We start from the raw sequence: 23,738 nt of genomic DNA, 5'->3' as shown, positions 1-23,738 counted from the left end.
CTGAATGCCCTTTAGAAAAATGTTATTCTTTAGTTTAATACACTCACACATCCTCCTTCCATAAATTCTCACCTTTCTTTCTCGCAACATTTATCAACATTTTCTACTTTCTCCATCTCTCCAATAATTTGAGATATGTACCTATGACCTCTCTGCTGGCTTTCATCGGACTCCTCTTTGATATGTGGAAGGTGCCTTAGGCTGTGCGCTGGTGTAAAAGGTCACCTGACCTGAACAGGACCAGCCTTAATGTCTGGACTGATTGCCTTGGCTCTTTAGAAGTGTCTTTCACACTGACCACAGTGCTGCACAGGTCAGGGACTTGTAAGGAAGCTTTTGACGGCAAGTCTCCCCCCTCAATAAACCACATAATCTCATAATGGATTCTCTATACATTCACAATGTATGGACCAGCTAATAAAAAAGTAACCTTATACATTTTCTACGTGACTGAACTTATGCAGAGCTATGAGGCTTTTTCACACAAAAAAAAATCTAATTAGACTCTTTGTATTTCAAAGTAAAGCCACATGTGAGGTTGTCATTTTTGCCTGGAATTCCTGTTGTGCTAATAATTGAAGTGCGACCGAAAGCAGAAAAGACAAACACCACCGCTCAAAGAGAATAAATGGCCTATAGCAGTGACCAAACCTGAACGGTTCTTCTAATTCTTTCCGTTTGTATATGGTCTAACATGAATACCTTTGGTTACATTATAATTCCATTAAGGGTTTTTCAGCCTTAGCTACAGTATGTTAAAAAGGCTTTCACAATCCTCCTCTTTGAGCCAACTGCTCAAGCCATTTTTTAAATCAGTGGGTGCCCTATATGAATAGACGAGCATTTGCCATTTAACGGTATCTTAATATATCTACTTGCGCATGAATAAATGCATTTTATTCCAGAGACTCAAGCAGAGCACTCTGTCTCTGTTTCTGAGCAGTTACCTCGTCTTCCTGGGTACACTGTAGGGTAATATTCATAGTACAAGTCTGGATGGTCCAGATTACCAAAAGGCTCAAACTCCATTTCAGCATTCTGGAACAGGTTCAGCTTAACCAGCAGAGCCAGGCGCACAAACCACAGCTGCAAAAACAGAGGAAACAGATCACAATTATTAAAAAGGGCAAATAGTAAAAACACAAAAACATTGCACATTACTTTTTTTTTCATTCAAACTGTAACATATGCAATTTGACCACAGTTGCAGGGCATATTTTTCAAAAATATACAGAAGTGGGTTTCATATTTCTCTACTATAAGCAAAATTCATGAGTGAATTATTGCTATAAACAAATAATACATATCTGAGGATGCAATTTGTGATCTTATCACTGTTTACTGAAAATGTAAACTTTAATCTTTATTACTCTTTAACCATCCCACTACCACAACAGCAACATAACATGGAGAAATTGTGGCTTAAAGTTAGAAATCATCTAAGGACCTAATCTAACTCTTCAGCCTGATGTGGTTTATATAGCCTGTAGGACTAGAAAACTTTTATAATGCAAGTCAGGAGTTTTCCTTTAACAAAGGAAGAGTGAGCTGAGTGTAATATATGCACGCGTGCCACTGGAGGTTGAGACTTCAGAGAGATGGAGCTCTTTGATATGGTTGACACGACAGCCAATGGGAGACAGGGACGTTTGCATGGACAGAGTGGGCGTAGGGCCAGAGAGCCCAGCTCCAGATCTACTTCAAACACCAGCATTACACTAGCACTGAAACAGCACACTACATAGACCTTTAGCTAAGGTGCCAACAGATTTTTCACATGGGCAAAGCACAGTACTTCAGAGAGAATACCAATATGCTTATTATGAATAATAGGCTACATAAATAACATCATGTTGGGATGCAGTTCAAGTTTTACATGCTCATGTGGCACTCATGATAATATACTTGGAACTACAGAACATTCCAGAGTATAATACAAGGAAAATAAGTCTAAAATAAATATTGATTAATAAATTCATCTAACGTTCATAATTTTAACAGTGCGTCTGTTTTAAAAAAAATCTTCCATCAAGATTCAGAGACATTTACATTTCAAATAGTTTTTAATACAAATAAACATTCTTTGGCCAGATTAATAGCAAAGAACATACATGTAAATATTTGTGATAATATATTAGACAATACTTATTTAATAATAGTAGCCTGGGTGATATGTTAATCAGATACTGTCAGTGTCTGACAAGTGAACAGACAACAAAGCTTCAAAGACAATAATGGGAAAGAGAACTGATAGAGAACTATAAAGAGCTAATTTAATTTTATATTAAAATCTAACTAAAACATGGGGCTTTAAGTTGTTTGGAAACAGTACAGAATTCCACTGTCTCTGTTTGAGGTTTTCCAGAGCGTAAGATACCATTTGAATAAATTCCTCAGTATTGTCAACACAGTCCCAGTGCTTCAAATGAGTCATTAAACAAAGACATAATGGTTTCCTGACAAAAAAATAATGAATGTGTAAAAAACTGAGTTAAAAATAGAACAAAATATAGGTCTTAGATGCAGCAGACCATGTGCACAAACCCCATTTCCTAAACAATTGGGATGCCGTGAAGAATCTAGGCTAAATGAAAACAGACTGCATTAATTCATTCATTCATTCATTTTATTATCTGTAAGCACTTATCCAGTTCAGGGTCGCGGTGGGTCCAGAGCCTACCTGGAATCATTGGGCGCAAGGCGGGAATACACCCTGGAGGGGGCGCCAGTCCTTCACAGGGCAACACAGACACACATTCACTCACACACTCAAACCTACAGACACTTTTGAGTCGCCAATCCACCTACCAACATGTGTATTTGGACTGTGGGAGGAAACCAGAGCACCCGGAGGAAACCCACGCGGACACAGGGAGAACACACCACACTCCTCACAGACAGTCACCCGGAGTGGGAACCGAACCCACAACCTCCAGGTCCCTGGAGCTGTGTGACTGCGACACTACCTGCTGCGCCACTGTGCCGCCCTAAACAGACTGCAATGACATGTAAATCATTTAAACCCTATATATAATGTAAAACAGTACAGACATTGTAAATGTTGAAATAGAGAAATTTTATTGTTTTGTATAATCTATATTGCATTTTTTTATATGATTCCAGCAACATATTTCAAAAAGTTAGGATGGGGACAAAGTCTGGTAAAGTAGGAGAGGTTCACCATTCTGTAAAAGACTGGGCCCGAGCTCAGCAGCTGAAATCCTATATCAAGCAAAAATGGGGAAACATTTCACTTACAAAACTATAGCAATTTATCTCCTCAGTTCCTAAATGTTTACAGAGCATTGCTAAAAAAGTTGATACAACACTATGCTAAACATGCCCCATCTCAAATTATTTGATGGTGCTGATTAAATCAAGGGGTGGCACGGTGGCATGGCAGGTAGTGTCGCAGTCACACAGCTCCAAGGACCTGGAGATTGTGGGTTCGTTTCCCACTCCGGGTGACTGTCTGTGAGGAGTGTGGTGTGTTCTCCCTGTGTCTGCGTGGGTTTCCTCCGGGTGCTCCGGTTTCCTCCCACAGTCCAAAAACACATGCTGGTAGGTGGATTGGCAACTCAAAAGTGTCCGTAGGTGTGAGTGTGTGAGTGAATGTGCGAGTGTGTGTGTTGCCCTGTGAAGGACTGGCGCCCCCTTCAGGGTGTATTCCCGCCTTGCGCCCAATGATTCCAGGTAGGCTCTGGAACCCTGAACTGGATAAGCGGTTACAGATAATGAATGAATGAATATATCAAATTTAAAATGCGCATTTATTTTTCAAAATATAAATATATGGCCTTTTTAAATGATGCACATAATTGCATTCTGTTTTTATTAACATTTTGCACGGCATGCCAACATTTCTGGAGATTTCTGGTTTGTATCTGTGGCTACATATACATCACAATTAACTTATTACTCAGGCATTAAAAAATACCTCACATTTTTGCCTTTTTTTATTTTGTTTAAAGTCTTTTATGTTTTACTAATATGCTCAAGTGATGATAAAATAATTTTATGCCAAAATGTGTTATGCTTACATACAGAACTGAGGAACAGCAAAATAATAATAAATAAATATAAATAAATAAATAAATAAAAAGAAAGCTGCGTCCCCAGAACTTCTGACCAGCAGTGTTCATGAACCCCAGCTGTGCTTAATGTTGTTTAAATCTCTAGTTTTAGTGCCAAGCAGTGTATCTGAGCCAGTATTGAAAGTGACTATTCCACAGAGCCTATTTTCTGGCCAAAACATGTGGTCAGCAGTCTGGTCAGTGTCCTGAGACTACATAACCCAGGTGTCTGTGGTGGTCCACTCACCTGCAGGGATTCGGTGGTGTGGCTGGTGGGTTGGCCGCTCTTGCCATAGCCTTGGCCGCGAGCAGTAAGCAGTCTGCCCGTCAGGTCTACTGCTGCCCTCCAGTTCTTGGTGCTCTTGTTGGTGCAAGGGACAAGGTGAGAGAGAAATGAACCCATTAAGCCAACAGCTGCTAACACAGGAGGAGAGAATGTATGCATGCGTGTGTGATTGTGTGTGTGAGTGCAGAACTGTCCCCCTCATCCGTAATGATGACAAGGTCACAGCAGCCATCCTCTTTAGACCAGAATGTTATTCATTACAGCCAGACCTTTAGTTAAGGGCCTGAGGAGTTATAGCACAAGTATAAAGCGATATTAATAACACTTGTGGCACCTGTGAGCACAGTCTTCCAGCAGAGCCAACCAGTGGGTGACATTACGGACATCTCTGCAGGTTAGGACTGAACGACTTTGGGGAAATATCACATTGCAATACTTTTGTGTTTTGTAACACATAGATACACATAGATAAATAATTTCGTTACTGTCCAAATAAAACCATGCATCTCTATTCTTCAGATTTTTTAGTTTTCTACATCATTTAACCGTATCAGTTTACAATTTATGAATATCCAATTACAGCTGGACAAACAAAAATGTATAATATAATGAAACTGAATCTCATTACATTAACTTTAATCAGCTTTAATTGCCCACACCCTGGGATAAAAAAAGGCCTGCATTGTTTTTGAACAAATTAATTTATAGTTTTTGGATCATGTAAATCTACTGAAATTCAGGATGTTCACAGCACACAATAAAACACTTTGTGATTGGTTCAGTAAACAGTATTGACAAGCAGATGTATCAATGATAATAATAAACAAAATGTCCGAGGTCATATTCTCTCTTTTCTAAACCTTCGTTCTCACAAATTGTGTTAATTTAACTTTCTGCCTTTTCACTCATTCTGTCATTAACATCTGTCTCTCTCTCTCTCTGTCTCGCGACATCCCTCTGAGAGCTGCTCAGTTTCTCTGGACTCCTGCTTCTAACGTGTGTCTCCCTGGTTCACTCTCTGCAGCCTCAGTGCCTCTAAATCTTCATTAGAGTGGGAAATGAAGCTGAAAACGACTGGCAGGAAAATGGGCAAAAGCAGCTGCAGCCAGTGAGACAGAACATAAAAAAGTCAATGCTAGTGGAAATGGGGGTCCATTATGATGTACTGCAAATTCAGGGTTTGCAAGGTACCCACTAAACAGATAAAGTATTTGTTGTATGCTTGAATAGAAAGGGCACCCAAATTTGCTGCTGGTGCATAGTGCACCAAAACACAGTGTGTGACACATTGAACTTGAATATATGAGAGACTGATCCAATGGATAGACCAACTTACCACCCTGCACCTCCTAAAGGCACCACAGCATTTATTAATTATGCACAGTCATACTTGAACCTGGTCAAATAATGACCAACAAATGTATTTAGATACAACAAGTATATAAACCGACAGTAAACAAACAAAAGAATGTAAGCTTATGGATGTAATTAGATGTAAATTAGATGTTCACAAAATCAAAAAGAAGAATGCAGATATTTAAGGGAGTATGTCATCACAGCCTATATATCCATTACTGCCAAAGTACAATAAATTAATCCTCAAATAAACTAAAACAAATGTTCAAAACTTTTTTCAGCAATAACATTTTTAACTGAGCAATCCGTTAATTATTCTGACAATATGTTTTCAAGAGAGCCCATTTTGTTTATACAGTTATACAGATCACAATAAAATTACACCCCCCACCCAAAAAAAAAGCCTATAAATTAGTTTTTTAAATCAAATTTTTCTGCTTACTGTGAGACAGCAGTGCGTCACTTTAAAATGCACCATCATCATTCAAACTGTTTAACTAATCACTACCAATCCATCAAGCAGGTAATTTTGGATATTTTTTAATCAAGTAATTTGTGTTTAATTAGTCTAATGAGTGACGCTGGTCTTAAATAAGATGGAGGAAGAGTCAATGAAGCCACATATTTTCAAAGTAAGTGTATCCACTGGAAAGAGACCGGAAAAAACAGGAAAACTGAAACCCACGGAGAGGTAAAAAAACAAGAGGGGAGGTTGTGTAACTCCAAAGGAAAAGAACAAACTGGAGAAAAATCATTCAGGGATTCCATACACAGAGAAGACAGCATCCCAAAAGAGAGAGAACAACAGGATGGCACCAGTGAATGTCCCATCAGGATGATATTAAAGGAGTGGGAAGCAAACATACAGAGCAAATCATAGACAGCAGCAGTGTGTTTCACTTTCTTTTCTCTCTCTGAGATGAGTGGCATGTGCTCTGGGTTTAGTTGCACTGTAACTGAAACACTCTTCAAATGTGTCTCTTCTAGAGAACCTCCTTTGCACGGACTGTACTGGATTAGTCCTATTATCATGGGCTCTTCACAGGCAGGTTTTCGATTGTCACAGCAGCTCTCACAAACCACTCAGACTGCCCTAAAGGCCCATTAATGCTAGCCCAGTGATGGGCAACCCTAGACAAATATGATGTTTTGAATTCTTATACATCTTTTTAAAATTGTCTGCCAAAAAAGGCACAAAAAACACAACCGTGACAACAACCTATACACTGTACTTTACTAAATTAATATGGAACATAATAAGAAAATGGAAAGGAAAGAAAAATAAACGGGATGCCTGTGATTATAAGCAACCTAACCCTAGTTGCTGTGGGAGGATGGATTTACAAGTGAAGCATAAATTGATCCATTTGCAACTGTTCTGTGTTATTTGCAATGTACTCAGTTTAATGTGTTGCAACATAATTTATGCTGGTAATCACAACACAATCATGTGACCCACTGCGACACTGGTTTAGACCATGTCTGTTAGTCATTATTTAGTAGAAATTAAAATGTCTGTGCTAAGCAAAATCAGGTGGACACCAACTGATAATTGAAGCTGACTACAACACATTTTGTTCAATTATATGCTTTTCATTAGGTCAGACACCTAAAATATAGATTGCATTTATAAATAATAGACAACACTGAGAACCCATAATGGGTAAGAACAGGTTTCAGTCTACAGTCTTACAGTGTTACAGTCTAAATCCCAGACTTCAGAAGAACCATTCCAGAGGGGAATAACTGGGAACAAACAAATCAATAACATAGTATCACCTGTTTTAACATTAACATTTAATTTAGGCTATAAACCGTCAGCTTTCTGAAGTGATGACCTCAGTTTGCTTTCAATCAGTATATTTCTTACAGCAGAATACAACAGTCAGAGACCACCCTTAATTTATCTAATTTAAAATCTAATTCAATATAAATGTCATTATTGAGGAAAGCGTTTGAAAAAACAGAGAAAATACAGGAATCAAAAAGTTCTATTTAAATACATGTTGTGGAGTTTTAAACGCATTAAATATTGCATTCAGATTTTAATAATTTATGATGTGGAATATCTAAATGAGTAAAAACATGTATGATTTCTGTCAAAAAGTGTATATTTAATTACGGCTGCCTGTACTGTGGTAAAAAAAAAATTAATTCTTAAATTTCACATTGAGGCAGGGTTCGATTCCCGCTCCGGGTGACTGTCTGTGAGGAGTTGGTGTGTTCTCCCTGTGTCTGCGTGGGTTTCCTCCGGGTGATTGTCTGTGAGGAGTGTGGTGTGTTCTCCCTGTGTCTGCGTGGGTTTCCTCCGGGTGACTGTCTGTGAGGAGTTGGTGTGTTCTCCCTGTGTCTGCGTGGGTTTCCTCCGGGTGATTGTCTGTGAGGAGTTGGTGTGTTCTCCCTGTGTCTGCGTGGGTTTCCTCCGGGTGATTGTCTGTGAGGAGTGTGGTGTGTTCTCCCTGTGTCTGCGTGGGTTTCCTCCGGGTGACTGTCTGTGAGGAGTTGGTGTGTTCTCCCAGTGTCTGCGTGGGTTTTCTCCAGGTGACTGTCTGTGAGGAGTGTGTGTGTTCTCCCTGTGTCTGCGTGGGTTTCCTCCGGGTGATTGTCTGTGAGGAGTTGGTGTGTTCTCCCTGTGTCTGCGTGGGTTTCCTCCGGGTGATTGTCTGTGAGGAGTGTGGTGTGTTCTCCCTGTGTCTGCGTGGGTTTCCTCCGGGTGACTGTCTGTGAGGAGTTGGTGTGTTCTCCCTGTGTCTGCGTGGGTTTCCTCCGGGTGACTGTCTGTGAGGAGTTGGTGTGTTCTCCCAGTGTCTGCGTGGGTTTTCTCCAGGTGACTGTCTGTGAGGAGTGTGTGTGTGTGTGTGTCTGTGTTGCCCTGTGAAGGACTGGCGCCCCCTCCAGGGTGTATTCCCGCCTTGCACCCAATGATTCCAGGTAGGCTCGGGACCCACCGCGACCCTGAACTGGATAAGCGCTTACAGATAATGAATGAATGAATGAATGAATGAATTTGAATGTGTGTGTGTCTGTGTTTCCCTGTGAAGGACTGGCGTCCCCTCCAGGGTGTATTCCCGCCTTGCGCCCGATGATTCCGGGTAGGCTCTGGACCCCCCGCGACCCTAAATTGGATAAGCGGTTACAGATAATGGATGGATGGATGAATGAATTTCACATTGAGCCACTGCCAGGCTACATCATGCTAAGGCCTCTATGGTTGAGAGATGGCCCAAAGCTAGTGCTTTTTTTAAAGACATGGCTGGTTTGTGAAATTGTATGTAGTGTGTTACATTCTTTCACTCTTTTTTCACCTTTTGCTTTCTCCCTTACATATGTGTTTTTGTTTCTTTATGTGTGAAAAAATCATAATAAAAATATATTCACAAAAAAAGTGTATATTTCATTACATTCAAAATTAAAGTTGAGTTGAAACTTGGTGATGGATCTTTGAGAGTGGTGAAGCTTACTATCAAAGGTTAGTACATTTTTTTGTGGGTGAGTGATATTCCCAGATGTTTGAGTTGGAAGCTATATACTGATTAAAGATGACAGGAACTATTTTTACCATTAATTTCTTTTATTTTAGTTTGTCTCTTAAAAAGCCTATTTAATTTGATGCTGCCTTGTTTATTTCAAATTAAATTAGTCATTTTGTAAGCATTAAAACTAAATATTTAAGATGCAAATTAAACCCTGACTGTAGAGGTAGAATAAAATAATAATATTAAACTGCAGAGGGCTGTGTTAATTAAACTGACATTTGAAATTGTCATGAAAATCCGTGATTATAGCAGGACTAATAGGGTAGGCATGGCATGGCACTATTCTAAATACACAAAAATCTATTCTAAATAAGTAGGCATTAGAGTACCCTTCTACTGAAGCTGTATTCATAACAGCAAACATGTCTGTGTAATTATTGACTGCATTTCAGATCACAAGTTTTTATACTGCATCAGAGGTTTTGGAACACCTGGACTGCACAATACACATGGGTAGATGACCTGACTGTACCCCTAGAAAAAAAACCATCCCTCTTTATAGTGCATACTAAGAGTAAGTTGGAAAATATATACACCAGACCTCTCTCAAAATGGACTTCAGTGCCAGATCAAAATGGTTGATTCTGCTAAAGAGTGATCAAAAGTTCAGCAGTTTCCCCTCAGTGAAGTGAAGCACAAAAACAGATGAACATCCACTGCTGCCTCCTGAGAGAAAGTAGCCTCCAGACAAAGAGGCTTCCACTCTTTTAACATTCTGTTACAGAGAATTCCCTGGCTTCCACTGTGTAGCAGCATATTAAACTGAGCTTAACAGAAATTATCTTAATGACAGCGAAGCAGGGTCTGGGAGAGTTCTGCGGCACTCCTGTCTGCACACAAAACTTAAAAGAAAGGCACCAAAAGTTTTTAACAGAGATTCTCAATCTTGGTCCTGGTGGACCAATGCCATTCACATTTTAGAGATTTCTCTGCTCCCAAAACACCTGATGCAACTAATGAGCTAATTAACAACACTGTCAGAAGATGAAGTAAGTGTAAAGGAGTGAAGAGAACATGACAACATGAAGAGCAGAGACCACCAGGACCAAGATTGGGAACCAGTGGCAAAATAACTTAAAAACTGAAACCAAACACACTTCCACTAAGATTATGGAGAAATATTTGTTCCTAGAAGGCTACAAATTATGATTTTCTTTTGAACAATTGCCTGCTGATGCTTACACAACACTGATATCACCATAAACCTTTTACAATTGGTTCTTTGTAACAATGCCAAGGAAGAACTTACATTAGTAAGTACCAAACAGCGGGTAGTTTGTTAGAAGCAGTGATTTTTTACATTATTTTCCTTTCCTTTTATTATTCATTCATTCATTAATTCATTATCTGTAAGCGCTTATCCAGTTCAGGGGCACTGTGGGTCCAGAGCCTACCTGGAATCATTGAGTTCAAGGCGGGAATACACCCTGGAGGGGGCGCCAGTCCTTCACAGGGCAACACAGACACATACACATTCACTCACACACTCACACCTATGGACACTTTTGAGTCGCCAATCCACCTACCAACGTGTGTTTTTGGACTGTGGGAGGAAACCGGAGCACCTGGAGGAAACCCAGGCGGACACGGGGAGAAGACACCACACTCCTCACAGACAGTCACCCGGAGCGGGACTCAAACCCACAACCTCCAGGCCCCTGGAGCTGTGTGACTGCGACTCTACCTGCTGTGCCACCGTGCCGCCCCCCACTTTAAATAACAATAAAAATAAAAGAAATGACATACATAAACTCAGGATGGAAAATATTATTAAAATAAATTATGACATTTTTGTTCATATCTAAACCAACAGAAACATCATAAGCCTCAGTGCTGGGTCTCCTTATTCCCCTTTAACCAGCTCTCTTGGTGATGTAACAACTCATAGTTTCTCTAGCTGCCACAATTTTGCTGATGACACTCTTTCTTTTATTTCTAATCTTTTATTTGCTAACGAGTCACATTTCAGCAAGTCTGATGGACATCTTTTCATTAGCTCATCACTTGAAGCTGAATCTCCACAACACCAAGATTCTATACATTTCTGGGTGTATAGATTCTCACTATAATCCTGCCATTTAATTCTATATCTCTTTAGTCATTCCATCTAAGGAAGTCCAGTCATGAATTGCTGAATGAGCAACACCCATTCTCTGATTATATCGCAAACCTGACTCATGCTGGCTTCTCCTCTACACCATCTGGAGGAGTTGAGCCTTTCTGTCTAAGGAGACCACACAGGTGTTAATCAGTCTCTTGTCATTTCAAGGTTTGAGTACCACAGTTCTCCTGGATGGTCTTCCTACATGGGCCATTAGGCCCTTGCAATGGATGCAGAAAGGAGCACAGACTGTGTTCAATCTTCAGTGTTCAGTCTCTTTATATTTTCAACTGCACTTTAAAGGCTCTTTTAAACAAACACTTATCCCACTTACTGAAATTACTTTTGCCGTCTTATTTTGCATTGAGTAACTTACTTGCTAGGTGTCTTAACTCAGGGGTAGATTGGACTCAAACATATCTGTGCTTGCTGCAATCCTTAACATATATACCAAAATATATAATATTATAGATAGTCTAAATGTAACTGCCAAATGGATTACATGAGAAAAGATATGGACTTGGAATTCACACAGTGTGTCCCTGCAAAATAAAGGACAAGGCACAGTATAAAAAATGAATGCAAATTGTTGTTAGGCTACCATCATTCTGTTGGTGTATACCGCAGCATTTCTGCAAGCACACTACAGCACTCTGACTGCACTGGGTGTAATTTTGGGAATGGAGGGAGAGACATCTGTTTTGGGGAATCCATTTCTTTTTAACAATGCTGGTTTATTCTTCCTTATCGCATTGATCCTCTCTGCTCTGTCTTTCTTTCTCCCGAGTCGTGCTGAGGGAATTTACAGACACAATAGTGACAATGACAGAAGCACTATCACAGGCCTAAACACCAGTGCGCGCGCACACACACACACACACACAGCTACTGCAGCGTGAGTCACCCGCTGAAGCCCTGCTGCAATGAGCCTGGGCAGAGACGGTTCAGATATGTGTGGGCCTTTGGGGACTCCATAAGCTCAGAGAGACCACAACATCCAGCGGGTACAGAAACAACAAACAATGTGACGCAAAGAGTCAAACCCACTTACACTTACTAGCTGATCATACATGCAAGGACAGAGAGACATCCTACATCAGAGACATCTGAAAAACGCAGCCCAGACAGGATTCACACACATCAGCTCGGGGCATATACTTCTCATGAAATAAATAAATAAATATCAGCAAGACACACACATTATGTGTGTGTGTGTGTGTGTGTGTGTGTGTGTGTGTGTGTGTGTCACTGGCACTGGACACAGTAGGAGACTGCTGTATAGACTCACTCACACAGAGACAGGGAGAAAGAGTGAAAGAGAGACAGAGAGAAATGAATGTTGTTTGGGCTAGATGCGTGATATAGATTAATTGCTTTTAAGTGTTATATATGTATAACAGTGCCAGAGATACTACAGATTAGTAACTTGGTCTTGGTTAAGTATAATTAAGCTTTTGCGAGTGTTATTTATGTCCAGAAATATGTGAAAATATATTTCTCTCACAGACAAATATTTTCTGTACACAGAGGAGAGGACAAGGACATCACTAAAATGTAACCAACCTCATGATATCTGCTAATATCGCTGACCAATGCAGGGCTTTAAAACTATTCAATATATAATTTAAAGGCTAAGCACCAGCTCCATGAAAGTGTCAAACAAATAAATACAGTGGAATTTGAGTTCCTAACTTCTGTTTATTGATGTTATTTCTTACTAATTCAAGGAATAAGGTTTAAAAGACCTCTGTAACATGGAGGTAAACAGGGTAAGGACACTTACTTCGCCTGTTTTAGTTGGTGTTAGTTAACGTTAGCTTGACTTGTTAAACTCGGTGCTCAGATTATACTCGGCTACGTAGCTGCATTACGGAGGTTTATAGTGTCGGATGAATTCGAGTTCGACTTCGATCACATTTACAAGAATAACGGTACCTCTAAATTTGAGTTTAGCTTATTGCTAGGCTATTGTCATGAATAATGTTGGTTATTTAGCTAGATACTGTCATAACAGTCAGTCATAACGGTGTTTTACCGCGGCGTTGTTCAGCTGTTGTCCACCAGTGACGTCACGGTTGCGCTCTAGAATTTCCGTAGCGAGCTCGGGTTTTTCCGTCAATTTAATAAAATTGTCAGTTTTAAAGCAAATTAAACATGCTATTTTCATTTTAATTCATACTTATATCTGTCAGTAACTAAAATAATGCGAAATATTCATGGAGGTCCATTAAGTGGTGCTTAGCCTTTAAAAAAAAAATCAAGTTCAACAGTGAGTTTCAGTAGCACCTTTTAAATTACAGTACTTTAAGTGAGTGTCTAAAAATCAAGTAAAAAGTGGGAGCATCAAATATCATCACAAAACGTGACGGTATAACAGAATTAAAAAAGAAAGCAGTCGTTACAGGGAACATATTATACCCCTTTTCCACAAGTTAATAAAGGATCTTAATAAATGGCGGTGACATTCTGTGGTCAAAATTATAGAAGGAACAAGTACAGGTTTTAGCGACGTTTCTTTTAAATGGTAATGTTCCATTGTTCACACCGACTTGAATACACAGCAGGGAGAAGTCAGTGAGCACAAGCTCTTCTTTTTAGTTGTTTTTGCGCAGTACATTTTTAATTAAAAAGACAAAAAGAGCGTCTTTATTACTGTGTTTTTCCTCACAGAAAAATGTGCCAAAAGCTCTGATTGGAGACACTCAGATGAAGGGCAGAACAATTTTAAAGTCTCTGCACTTGGCATCAGAAAAAGAGCAAAATAACATTTATTTTATCACAGATCACAAAAAAATGACTGGGTGTTTTTGTTTCATAATTTATGGGTTGGTAGGTTTCAGATACCACCATCTTGATCACCATCATCACTTTCTTTGCCACTTAATCCATTTCAGGGTCACGGTGGTTCCAGATACCAGTTAACTCAAATCCAAAATGAGAAACATAATATTTCAGTGATCAGTATTAAAGTGAAGCAGGATCCAAATAAGTTGATGGCCCCTTTAAGGGTACGGGAGCTGTAGATAATACAAAACTACAACTCGTACAAGATGAATTGATTTGTATACAGAGATTAGTGACCAGATTAACAAGTTTTGTGTATCAGCTTAAGGGCAGATACTATAGCTCACAATGGAGTCACGTTATTGATGATGATGACCCTTGTGTCCTGAGAACTCATGACACTGCTTCTCTTTCTATCAGCTATGCGCCTACTACTCTCCCACAAAACTGGAACAGAGTATAACATAGACAAACGGTCTTTCTCTGATAGTTTTAAATGGTGCTAAAATACAGGGTGTATGCAGGTAAAATGAACACAGTTAAGCCTTTTGATGTGTCTCAGTGGCGCTGTGGAGGCGTCAAAGCAAACTGTTTTCCATGAAGCAAGTAATTGGGTTTTCGAGTAACTTTTTTGGGAAAAAACATACAACTCAAGGCCAGATGCTACATGAATAATTTCAGTATCACTATTAAAATAAAGTTGTATATTAAACTATTAAATTGTTTGTTTTGCTATTTGCTCATTTCAGCATCACATTAACCTTTTTTAATATTTGAAAAATAGCCCAGAATAGCTAAGTTGTCCTACTTTATTTGAATTGACCCTATACAGTACTGCATAATTTATTACCCATGAGCAAAGTAACTAACAAAATAATCGCCTACACTTTCATTTGCTGGTGGGTCTGTTGAGCCCACACGCTGATTTAATGCACGCTGAATGAGACGAGGTCGGGCCATTGCAGAATTAAATGTGCTCTTCAGCAGCACTCCTCGAAAGATTTATCCAAAGAAATGGCTTTTTTGTGTTTTTTAGGAACTGCACAAAAAGGGCACTGGTGCACTGGCCCTGAACTGGCTCTTGGTAAAGGGAGATATTTCTCTGTTGCAGCACTTTCAGTGGGCTGAAGTAAACGTCTGGCCAGCGACGTCTTGAGCTGAGGCTATAAAATGGAGGATAGGCAGGATTAGCCTGTACTGCCCCACTGGGCATGCTGCAGGGAGGCAAGCACATCAGCAGAACGGCTCGCTCTTATCTGCCTTATTCTGAGTCTTTCACACACACATACACACTCACACATATTACACACACATATACACAGTGGGCCTACAGGCTGTACCTACATTCACAATGCTTAAAAATAGGCTGCACACATACACATACTTTCTGTGTATCCTTGTCTATCATTGAAGGGCATGGACACAGCGGGTAAAGCTGAGCAGTTCAGGCCTGCCTGTGTGCGTCTGACATTTCTGCTTTAAGGCAGCTCAGTGATGCAGTGAGCTAAAGCCCCTCAGGCTACAGCTGGGACTACATCCTGCCCTGCCCAACACTGACAAACGTACATAAACACATTCAGCTCTGCTGCAACAAAGCAGCACTTCCCCGAACAACACACATACACAGACTGTCACTCTTTCATCACAGTAATAATCGCTCTTCTGTGTTTAAGATACTGCACTCCAATATCTAATATTCATTAACAATGCGCACACATTACATCTGAGTTGAAAACGGGAGTTCCACCAACATTTCAGAAATTTAATCATTTACTTGAGGTGTAATCAAAGTTAGAGAGGACAGACCTGAAATGCTACCAAGACTCTACTGGTGGAATTAACAGGAACTTATTGACAGTCCTTATAAGATACCTCACAGAAAGCTGTTATGTTTTGCATAGCCTAATGCAAAGAGGCCTAAGATTAATTAGTGAGGAAATAACACTTTTTTCATATTTGCCTATTACCATCAATAAATGTAAATAAACCGAAAACAACTGTAGGCTCGCTGGTCATTTTTAATAATAAATATCACAGTGTCTCCCCTCTAGGGAGCCTGTAATTGGACTACTCCACTTGGAGAATGGTTCAGTTCTCCTCTGTGTTTTTACTGCCTACACCCACTCATCTCCACTCAGACCTGCAGTTGATCTTGGGCTCATTAACACACTTATACATTTAACCCCCAGTTTTTGTTCTGGTCTGCCAAGTCGCCAGTTTTTTTTAACCTGAGCTCTGAACCTTGTTTTGTTCTATCTTCTTGCCTTGCTGTTGCCACTCTTGCTCCGTTTTAGGATTTTTGATAGCAGATTTGCATACAAGCCCCCTGGGTTTTGACCCCTGCCTGATATGATTGTTTCTTAGACTCTAATAACACTACACATGCATCCTGCCAAAGTGTCTCCTTTATTACACTAAAATAATTGCTACATTTATTTGCTTTAGATGCGTTAACCCCTGACAAGGCCGATCTGGTTTCTATGAATGAGTTTCTCTACATTTCAGTCTGGGAAATCTGAAGGCTACAGGAAACAGGGAAATTACAGCAAATTCCACAGGAGAAAAACTATTATGGTGAAGACTTACAATTAGCTGCTTTAGTCCTAGGAAGTTCTGCTCCACTGAGTTTGCTGTGAGAACCTGCCGCTTCATCGCTGCCTGTTCACCAAGGAAACGCAACATAAGGTCCTTAACTGCATCACCCTGTAACATAAAGAAACTGATTATGCATTTTCTGCCTTCTCTTTTTCAATCAAAGTGATTACGGCACATTTGTCAACACTGATGAGGTATCTTAAGTATTTTAATATATCGAAGCTGAACAGAAACAAGCTACATTGAGGCTAATTCATGAACTGCACACCTAATTACTCCAAGAGGGAATTCATAACAATCCATTAAAACTAAAACTCTTATGTACCTTTTCAACAGACTACTGTAATGGGTACTATATGACTGAAAATTATGGTGAAAAATCATTTATTCCTCTGACACAATTCATGTGAAACAATTTTCTTCTTGGTCATTGAATACAAATGAGACGGAATGGTCAGATATTCAAATAATCGATGAAGATTTTAAAAAATATACATATGTGTGTGTATGTGTATTCTTTTATTACATTACATTATTATGAATTCTGTGATGAACCAAACCAGTAACAGTGCAGCACACACACCTGCAAATTGTCAAACTTAAGTCCAGGCATGGACAAACGGTCTCTCTCCACATATACAGGGTTGACCTGCTGAATAGCCACCGAGATGAGCACTCTCCTTGTGTCCTCTGAAGGCAGCCAGGCATCGTAGCGCTTGTCTACCTCACTCATACTCAGAGCACTAGCGAATGGGTCATCACTCCCTGAGAAGACCGACTGCAGCTTAGTCATGTTTGCTGCAGGTTCTGCTGGGCCTTCCATAGGCTTTGGGACAGTGTCCTCAGGAGAAATGCTAAAGTAAGCGCTGGGGGTTCCTGCATCCTGATGCCCAGCAGACTGAACAGTGCTAGAGCCAGATGAAAGCTGACGCTCAGTGGGTGCAGTGGCTTTTGGTGACTCTGCGTTAGGGTTGCTGATGGAAATGAAAGAGGAGGATGTAGTGAAAGAGTCAAAGAAGTCTGATGCAGGATTGACAGTGCCATTGTCAGCAAAGAACTTGCTGAGGCTGGGGCTGGGCTGACACACCAGGGGGGCTAGCTTATTTGGGGTTTCATTAGTGCCACTACTAAAGCTGGGTGATTTGATCAGAGTGGGCTGAAATCCATCAGGTACTAGGGTTTTGGGCGGCAAGCCTTGGCTGAAAATAGTGCACACTGGGATGGTTTCCTCTTTAGCATCAGCCTTAGCCATTTCTACTTCTGTTTCCTGGACTTTAGGGCTGTCAGGAGTGGGTGTGCCAGCAGGCACCTGGTCGGCTGTCATAGTCTCCTTTGGACTGTCCTTGTCATTTTCGTCCTCTTGCTCTTTTTCTGCTGAAGCAGTAGAAGATTCCACAGGTTCTACAGCAGCATCAAGTGAGCTCTGCTCAGTGCCGACCTCTGTTTTCTCTTCTTTTGTCTCCTGCTCAATCTCTTCTTCAGGCTCTTTGGAGTCAAGGGAGACCTTGTCTTCTCCTTGCTCCAACAGAGCCTCAATTGGGACATCATCCTCTTCACTGTTGGGGGAGTCTGATATCATGACGCTCTCCATCATCTGGTCATTTAGCTTATCTATCACACTTTCTGACGCAGCACTGTCATTCTGAGGAGAAATGAATGTTTCTGCATCCAGGTCAATGCTCTCCTCTTGGAGTAAAATTTCTGTAGTGTTAACTTGGCTGCTGATAGGGGCAGCTTCTGAAGGGGCATGGGTTTCGTACTCTTCATTCCCTACTCCTGCTATATCCAGGGTCAAAGGTCTTTGAGCTGCATCCTCACCGCAATCCATGGCTTACTCCTGTCAGAGTGAGAGATAATTACAGTCATTACATTTTTATCAGTATTGGGAAATTTCTATTTACCCACCAGATGAAACATACAAAGTTCTAACATCTTATGCAAGCTCAGAGTACCACCATGTCAAGAGAGGTACAGCAACATGATCAGGCCTCAGAATTAAACTAAAATACTCCTATATCTGATGATGCCACAAAGTACCTAACCAGCCAGCCCAGCACTGAATGCAACTATTTGTAATGTACTTCCCAGTCAAGTGAGCTTCCAACTTAAATTCTGCACTGCAAAGTTTTGCACATTCCTAGATATAATGCATACATGCATGGCACAGCAAAATGCCCCATTAAAATGAATTTTGCAACAGGACAAGTACGGTTAGAGCTGCATCCTCACTGATATCCAGTGGCTCCCTCCTTTCAGAATGAGATGTTTAGTATCATCATTAATTGGCCGCAATCTAGACACAAAATTCTAACGGTGACTTTATAAAACAGACCCAAATATTGTGCATTATAGGTCCACTATATTGGGATTGTGGAGCAATTTAATTAATTTGTTCATTCATTGTCTCTAACCGCTTATCAGATTCAGGTTTGCAGTGGGTCAGAAGCCTACGAGGAATCACTGAGAGCAAGGCGAGAACACACCCTGGAGGGGGCACCAGTCCTTCACAGGTGACCCACACTCACACATTCACACCTACAGAGACTTTTGAGTCGCCAATCCACCTACCAATGTGTGTTTTTGGACTGTGGGAGGAAACCAGAGCACCCGGAGGACACAAGGAGAACACACCAAACTCACAGACAGTCACCCGGAGCGGGACTTGAACCAACAACCTCCAGGTTTCTGGAGCTGTGTGACTGTGACACGACCTGCTGCGCCACCGGACCAATTTTAAATAAAGCTAAATCATATACTTTCAGACACAATCTAAAATCATTCTGTAAGTTCAAATTAAAACAATTATTCAGTTAAGTAGTTTCTAAATGGATTACCAGACTCAGCCCAATTCTAATCTTAGACACCACTGTCATTGTAGTTAAACACAACATTACGTTTAATCCGCGTCTATGAAACAAGCTCACAATTTGCTAACTCAGTTCATTTCAAATGTATTTAGAAAGCTATTTCTTTAGCTGGTGTAGTCAACAGTCCCTAAGACCATGATGAAGAAAGCCTGAGAAGAACAAATACCATAAAAGGAACCCACCCTCCACTGGTTGATACTGGAAAAAAAAAAACATTAAACAAAAAACAGCATGATGCAGCATGTGGAGTTTTAATCATTTGTATACAGTGCATGTACATTAGCTGAGACTATATTCCATCTACTGGCTCAGTTTGTTTTAGCTACTCTCCAGCCCTTCAGCAGTGATCAGTTTCTGAATACAAACATGAACAAGTAGGACACCCTCTACCCAACTGTTGTATCACACTTAGAGCTGGACGATATGGCCAAAATTTATATCACAATATATTCCTTAATTCCCGTCAATATGTTATAACTCTGATATCGATATGAACAATAAAAAAGCCACAGAAACACTGCCATTAACTGAAAGCAGCACGACATCACCATCATACAAAAACCTCTTGGCTTTAATATTAATATTTTTAAACAAACTTTAAAATTGAGTGCAATGAACTGGTGGCAGCACCCTGTAATAACCATCAGTCAGTGACAGATGCTGTAAATAATATACAATGAAATACTGAAAAATGTGTATAAAAATCGTATCGTTGTTATTGAATCATTTTATATCGTGATGTATGTTGATACTGAATTATCCAGCCCTAATCACACAGGTGCAGACAGCACTAGCTTATACTCTGCCAATAATAATAATAATAATAATAATAACATAGCAAAACATAGGTCTCAAAATATAAGTAAAATGTAATTGGAATACTCTAAATACGTAAACCTAGATCAAAGCTAACCTCAAACTACCGTATATTCTTTGTGTCATTAAATATGTTCCTTACATGTAAGTTCACTAACGCTAGTCATGATAAAAATAAACATATACAACGAAACAGCAAAGAGGCTTCTGTTACAAATCTGAATTACTCTCTACTGTTTATAGTGTATTAAAGTAAGTCAGAAAATAATAATTTAAGCTTAATCTTCCAAACAGTGAGCTAGCTATATAATTTACATTTAGCAGACGTTTGGGATTCAGCCTTTATATTCCCAGTCATTTAATTCAGCGATAAAAAGGCGGCTGTAGGGTGAGACAGTGCCTCACAGACAACGTGTTTCAGCTTCGGAATAAATGAACCAACACACCTGCGGTCTTTCATAAAGCGTATTGTAAAGAATAAGAGTTTAATAACGCCATATTTACCTTCTCTCGCTCTCTCCTGTCCTCTCCGGCTGGCTGAGAGGGAGAACCCACGCGCATGCGCACACAGCGGCTGTACGGAGCACGAGAAGGCTCAGAGAGCGTAAGGAAGCTTTCGTCAGTATTCTTGAAGCGCATACGCACTTCTTACACAAAGCGTTCGGGTCCAAGAGCGACGGTTACGCACGTTTCCTTTACGCTGGTTCCCTATGTGATCTCATTTTCGTCTCGCGGAACTTGATAGTCAGGTGGTGTTGTTTGGCGAAGCTGCTTTCGGCGACGTTCTTCAAACTGTGTAGTCTGTGAACGTTCAGCAGTTATAAAATCAGCATTAAAAACAACCAGGATAATTATTGTTTGACAAGTGGAAGCTTTTGGCCATGGAGGATGATGCTCCAGTCATTTATGGCCTTGAGTTTCAGGTACAGTATCTCAGTTTGTTGTGTTTGCCATTCAGGGAGCATATTTAAAGAATGCTGTAGTGAACATCAAGTTGTGAACCGTGTTAACGTGTCTGTATGATGTTAATTATATGCTATAAGACGTGTCATATTGTAAAATAAGCAGTCAGCATGGACATGAACTGTAAAACTGCAGAGTTCCACAGACACGAACGTTCTGACAGCCAGGGTTTCTTAAATCATAAACCTAAGGAAAACTGTCAGATTTCAGGGCGGGTCAATTTTGCGGACATTATCTGTAAAACTTAATGCAGGAATAAAACACAGAAGAGATATAAATAACAAACAAAGGTAATGAATTGTGTACTGAGATTGTCTGCACTGGATTGTCTTGCATTTAATATTCAATGTTTTGCAAACCTTACATCTTCATTCATCTGTCCCCATGATGACATCCATTGAAAACATATTAAAGTGAATGAATGACTTGGTATTGCGTGGTAACGAATTAATATGACCTGGGTGTACCTTCATATTTGATGTGTGGTAATGATTTAATAAACCATTAGAATGGTTTATTTAAATATCACATTCCCCTGTCTTATTAAGTTGTTCCCATGTCTTGCCTAATTCACATGCTTTATTAAGTCAGTCCCACGCATTATTACCATGCATGAAGTTGTTCACACACCTTAAATTATTTTGTGAAGATGTCACCAGCACATCTCTCCATGCAAAATGCCCACATTGGTTATTTTCATGCATCTAACAAGTCTTTACTTTTTTGTGTTTTAGGCCCGTGCTTTGACTGCTCAGACTGCTGAAACAGATGCTATAAGGTTTTTAGTGGGCACCCAGTCACTCAAATTTGATAATCAGGTGAGCAACTAAATATGTATTTTATTTGTGATGCCTTAGACATCCAAGGCCAGATGTTCAAGACAACACAATTAGCCTCTCATTCTAGGATGGGTAATGGGTAGGATGACACTCCATTTAATCTGTTATTGGTTTACATGATACTAGTAAATGCTGGCATCTCTGGATAACATATATGATGTATGTATAACATAAACGGTACCACATTCCTATATCTGCACCACACATAGAGAAAATAATCAGAATATGAATTAACATGACTAAAGCATTGCTTGATAAAGACATGTGTTTTGATGATGTTTAAGCTTCATTTTTGACAGCTGAAATGTGTGTGTGTGTGTGTGTATAAATATATATAAGTTAGTAGTCCAAATGTAAGTATTAAGTGGAGTAATTAGTCTAACCCTAACCCTAGCCTTCTGGGTGATGAAAGCCTGCTTTGGGTCAGTATAGGACAGATTTAGGCTGGGCTCAGACTTGATGGTGTTTCTTGGGTTGGGTTGTGTTATATTCAGAATTGAACCAATATTTAAGGCATAACTAAAGATGTAGATCAGACTTCCTGTACGTTACTTTAAAGCAACTGGCTTTGGAAATGTTCTCTCTGTAATTCAGCTCTCTTTTATTGACTCTTTCCTTAAAGAATATTATCACAGCCTCACACATTGTCTAAATATAGATATAACATAAATGGACAAACTTCAGGCATATGCTTTTCCTGAATAATGGAGGATTCTTTAAAAAAAATAAAAAGTCTCAATGTCAGTTCTATCAGCTCCATTTACCATATACAGGGGGTCCTCGACTTACGACGTTGATTCGTTCCTACGTCACGTCGTAAACTGATTTTCGGTGTAAGTCGGAACATACGTACATACTGTACGTAAATAACATACTGTAAGCACTTATCCTATCCTAACACCCATCCTCCTCGGTCCCGAGCCACGTAACCGTGTATTCTTCCGCCGCGCACACCACACACAACGTTTACGACGCAAAACCACTTAAGTCGAAACAAGGCTTTATACAGTAAATGGGAGATGTGTCGTAACCATGAAACATCGTAACTCGGGACTGACGTAACCCGAGGACCTCCTGCAATTACACATTGTAGTTTGACTGTAATGCCACATATTTTGTTAGTCCCTCACTCTGTTCCTCAGTGGTCAGGAACACTACAGGATCACCTCAGAGTAGATAGGATTTAAGTGGTGGTTCATTTTCAGTGCTGCAGCTGCAATGCTGTGTCCAATCCACTTTTACCAGCTTGACACACACTAACATGCCACTATCACGACTTTTTCCAATGCAGTACTTGGTCTGGTTCAACATCCAGTTAATGCCTGCTCTATGGTGGTGTCAGTAAAGAACCGGGTGAAAGGGGGCTAACAAAGAATGCAAAAACAGATGTATTACAGTCTGTAAATGTAGAATTATAAAGTTCACTCGTATGGTAAGTGGAACTTATATGTTGGACAATAGTTTTACTAGTGTGTGTGTGTCTTTTTTGCTAAACACTGTATATAATGATGATTCCGCCCAG

The 23,738-nt window shown here is 40.0% G+C and overlaps 2 protein-coding genes across 2 annotated transcripts in view; one reads left to right on the top strand and one right to left on the bottom strand.

Moving 5' to 3' along the window:
* Window positions 1-21,052, bottom strand: part of trappc12 (trafficking protein particle complex subunit 12) — a 29,936-nt gene extending 8,884 nt beyond the window's left edge. Inside the window, exons 1-5 of the mRNA XM_066674964.1 lie at window positions 20,919-21,052; window positions 17,315-18,568; window positions 16,723-16,839; window positions 4,321-4,434; window positions 948-1,086 (exon numbers count right to left, since the gene is read on the bottom strand). Of these exons, the coding sequence (XP_066531061.1) occupies window positions 948-1,086; window positions 4,321-4,434; window positions 16,723-16,839; window positions 17,315-18,559 (1,615 nt within the window). The 5' untranslated portion in view covers window positions 18,560-18,568; window positions 20,919-21,052. The remainder of the gene's footprint in view (window positions 1-947; window positions 1,087-4,320; window positions 4,435-16,722; window positions 16,840-17,314; window positions 18,569-20,918) is intronic.
* Window positions 21,053-21,152: 100 nt separating this feature from the next.
* The window catches only part of eipr1 (EARP complex and GARP complex interacting protein 1), a 43,891-nt gene continuing 41,305 nt past the window's right edge, over window positions 21,153-23,738 (top strand). Inside the window, exons 1-2 of the mRNA XM_066684848.1 lie at window positions 21,153-21,337; window positions 22,112-22,195. Of these exons, the coding sequence (XP_066540945.1) occupies window positions 21,296-21,337; window positions 22,112-22,195 (126 nt within the window). The 5' untranslated portion in view covers window positions 21,153-21,295. The remainder of the gene's footprint in view (window positions 21,338-22,111; window positions 22,196-23,738) is intronic.

This window comes from Hoplias malabaricus, chromosome 1 (assembly GCF_029633855.1).
Source record: "Hoplias malabaricus isolate fHopMal1 chromosome 1, fHopMal1.hap1, whole genome shotgun sequence".
In the NCBI taxonomy this organism is placed as follows: Eukaryota; Metazoa; Chordata; class Actinopteri; order Characiformes; family Erythrinidae; genus Hoplias; species Hoplias malabaricus.
The sequence above is the reverse complement of the archived record's forward strand: the minus strand, read 5'-3'. Positions and strand labels throughout refer to the sequence as shown.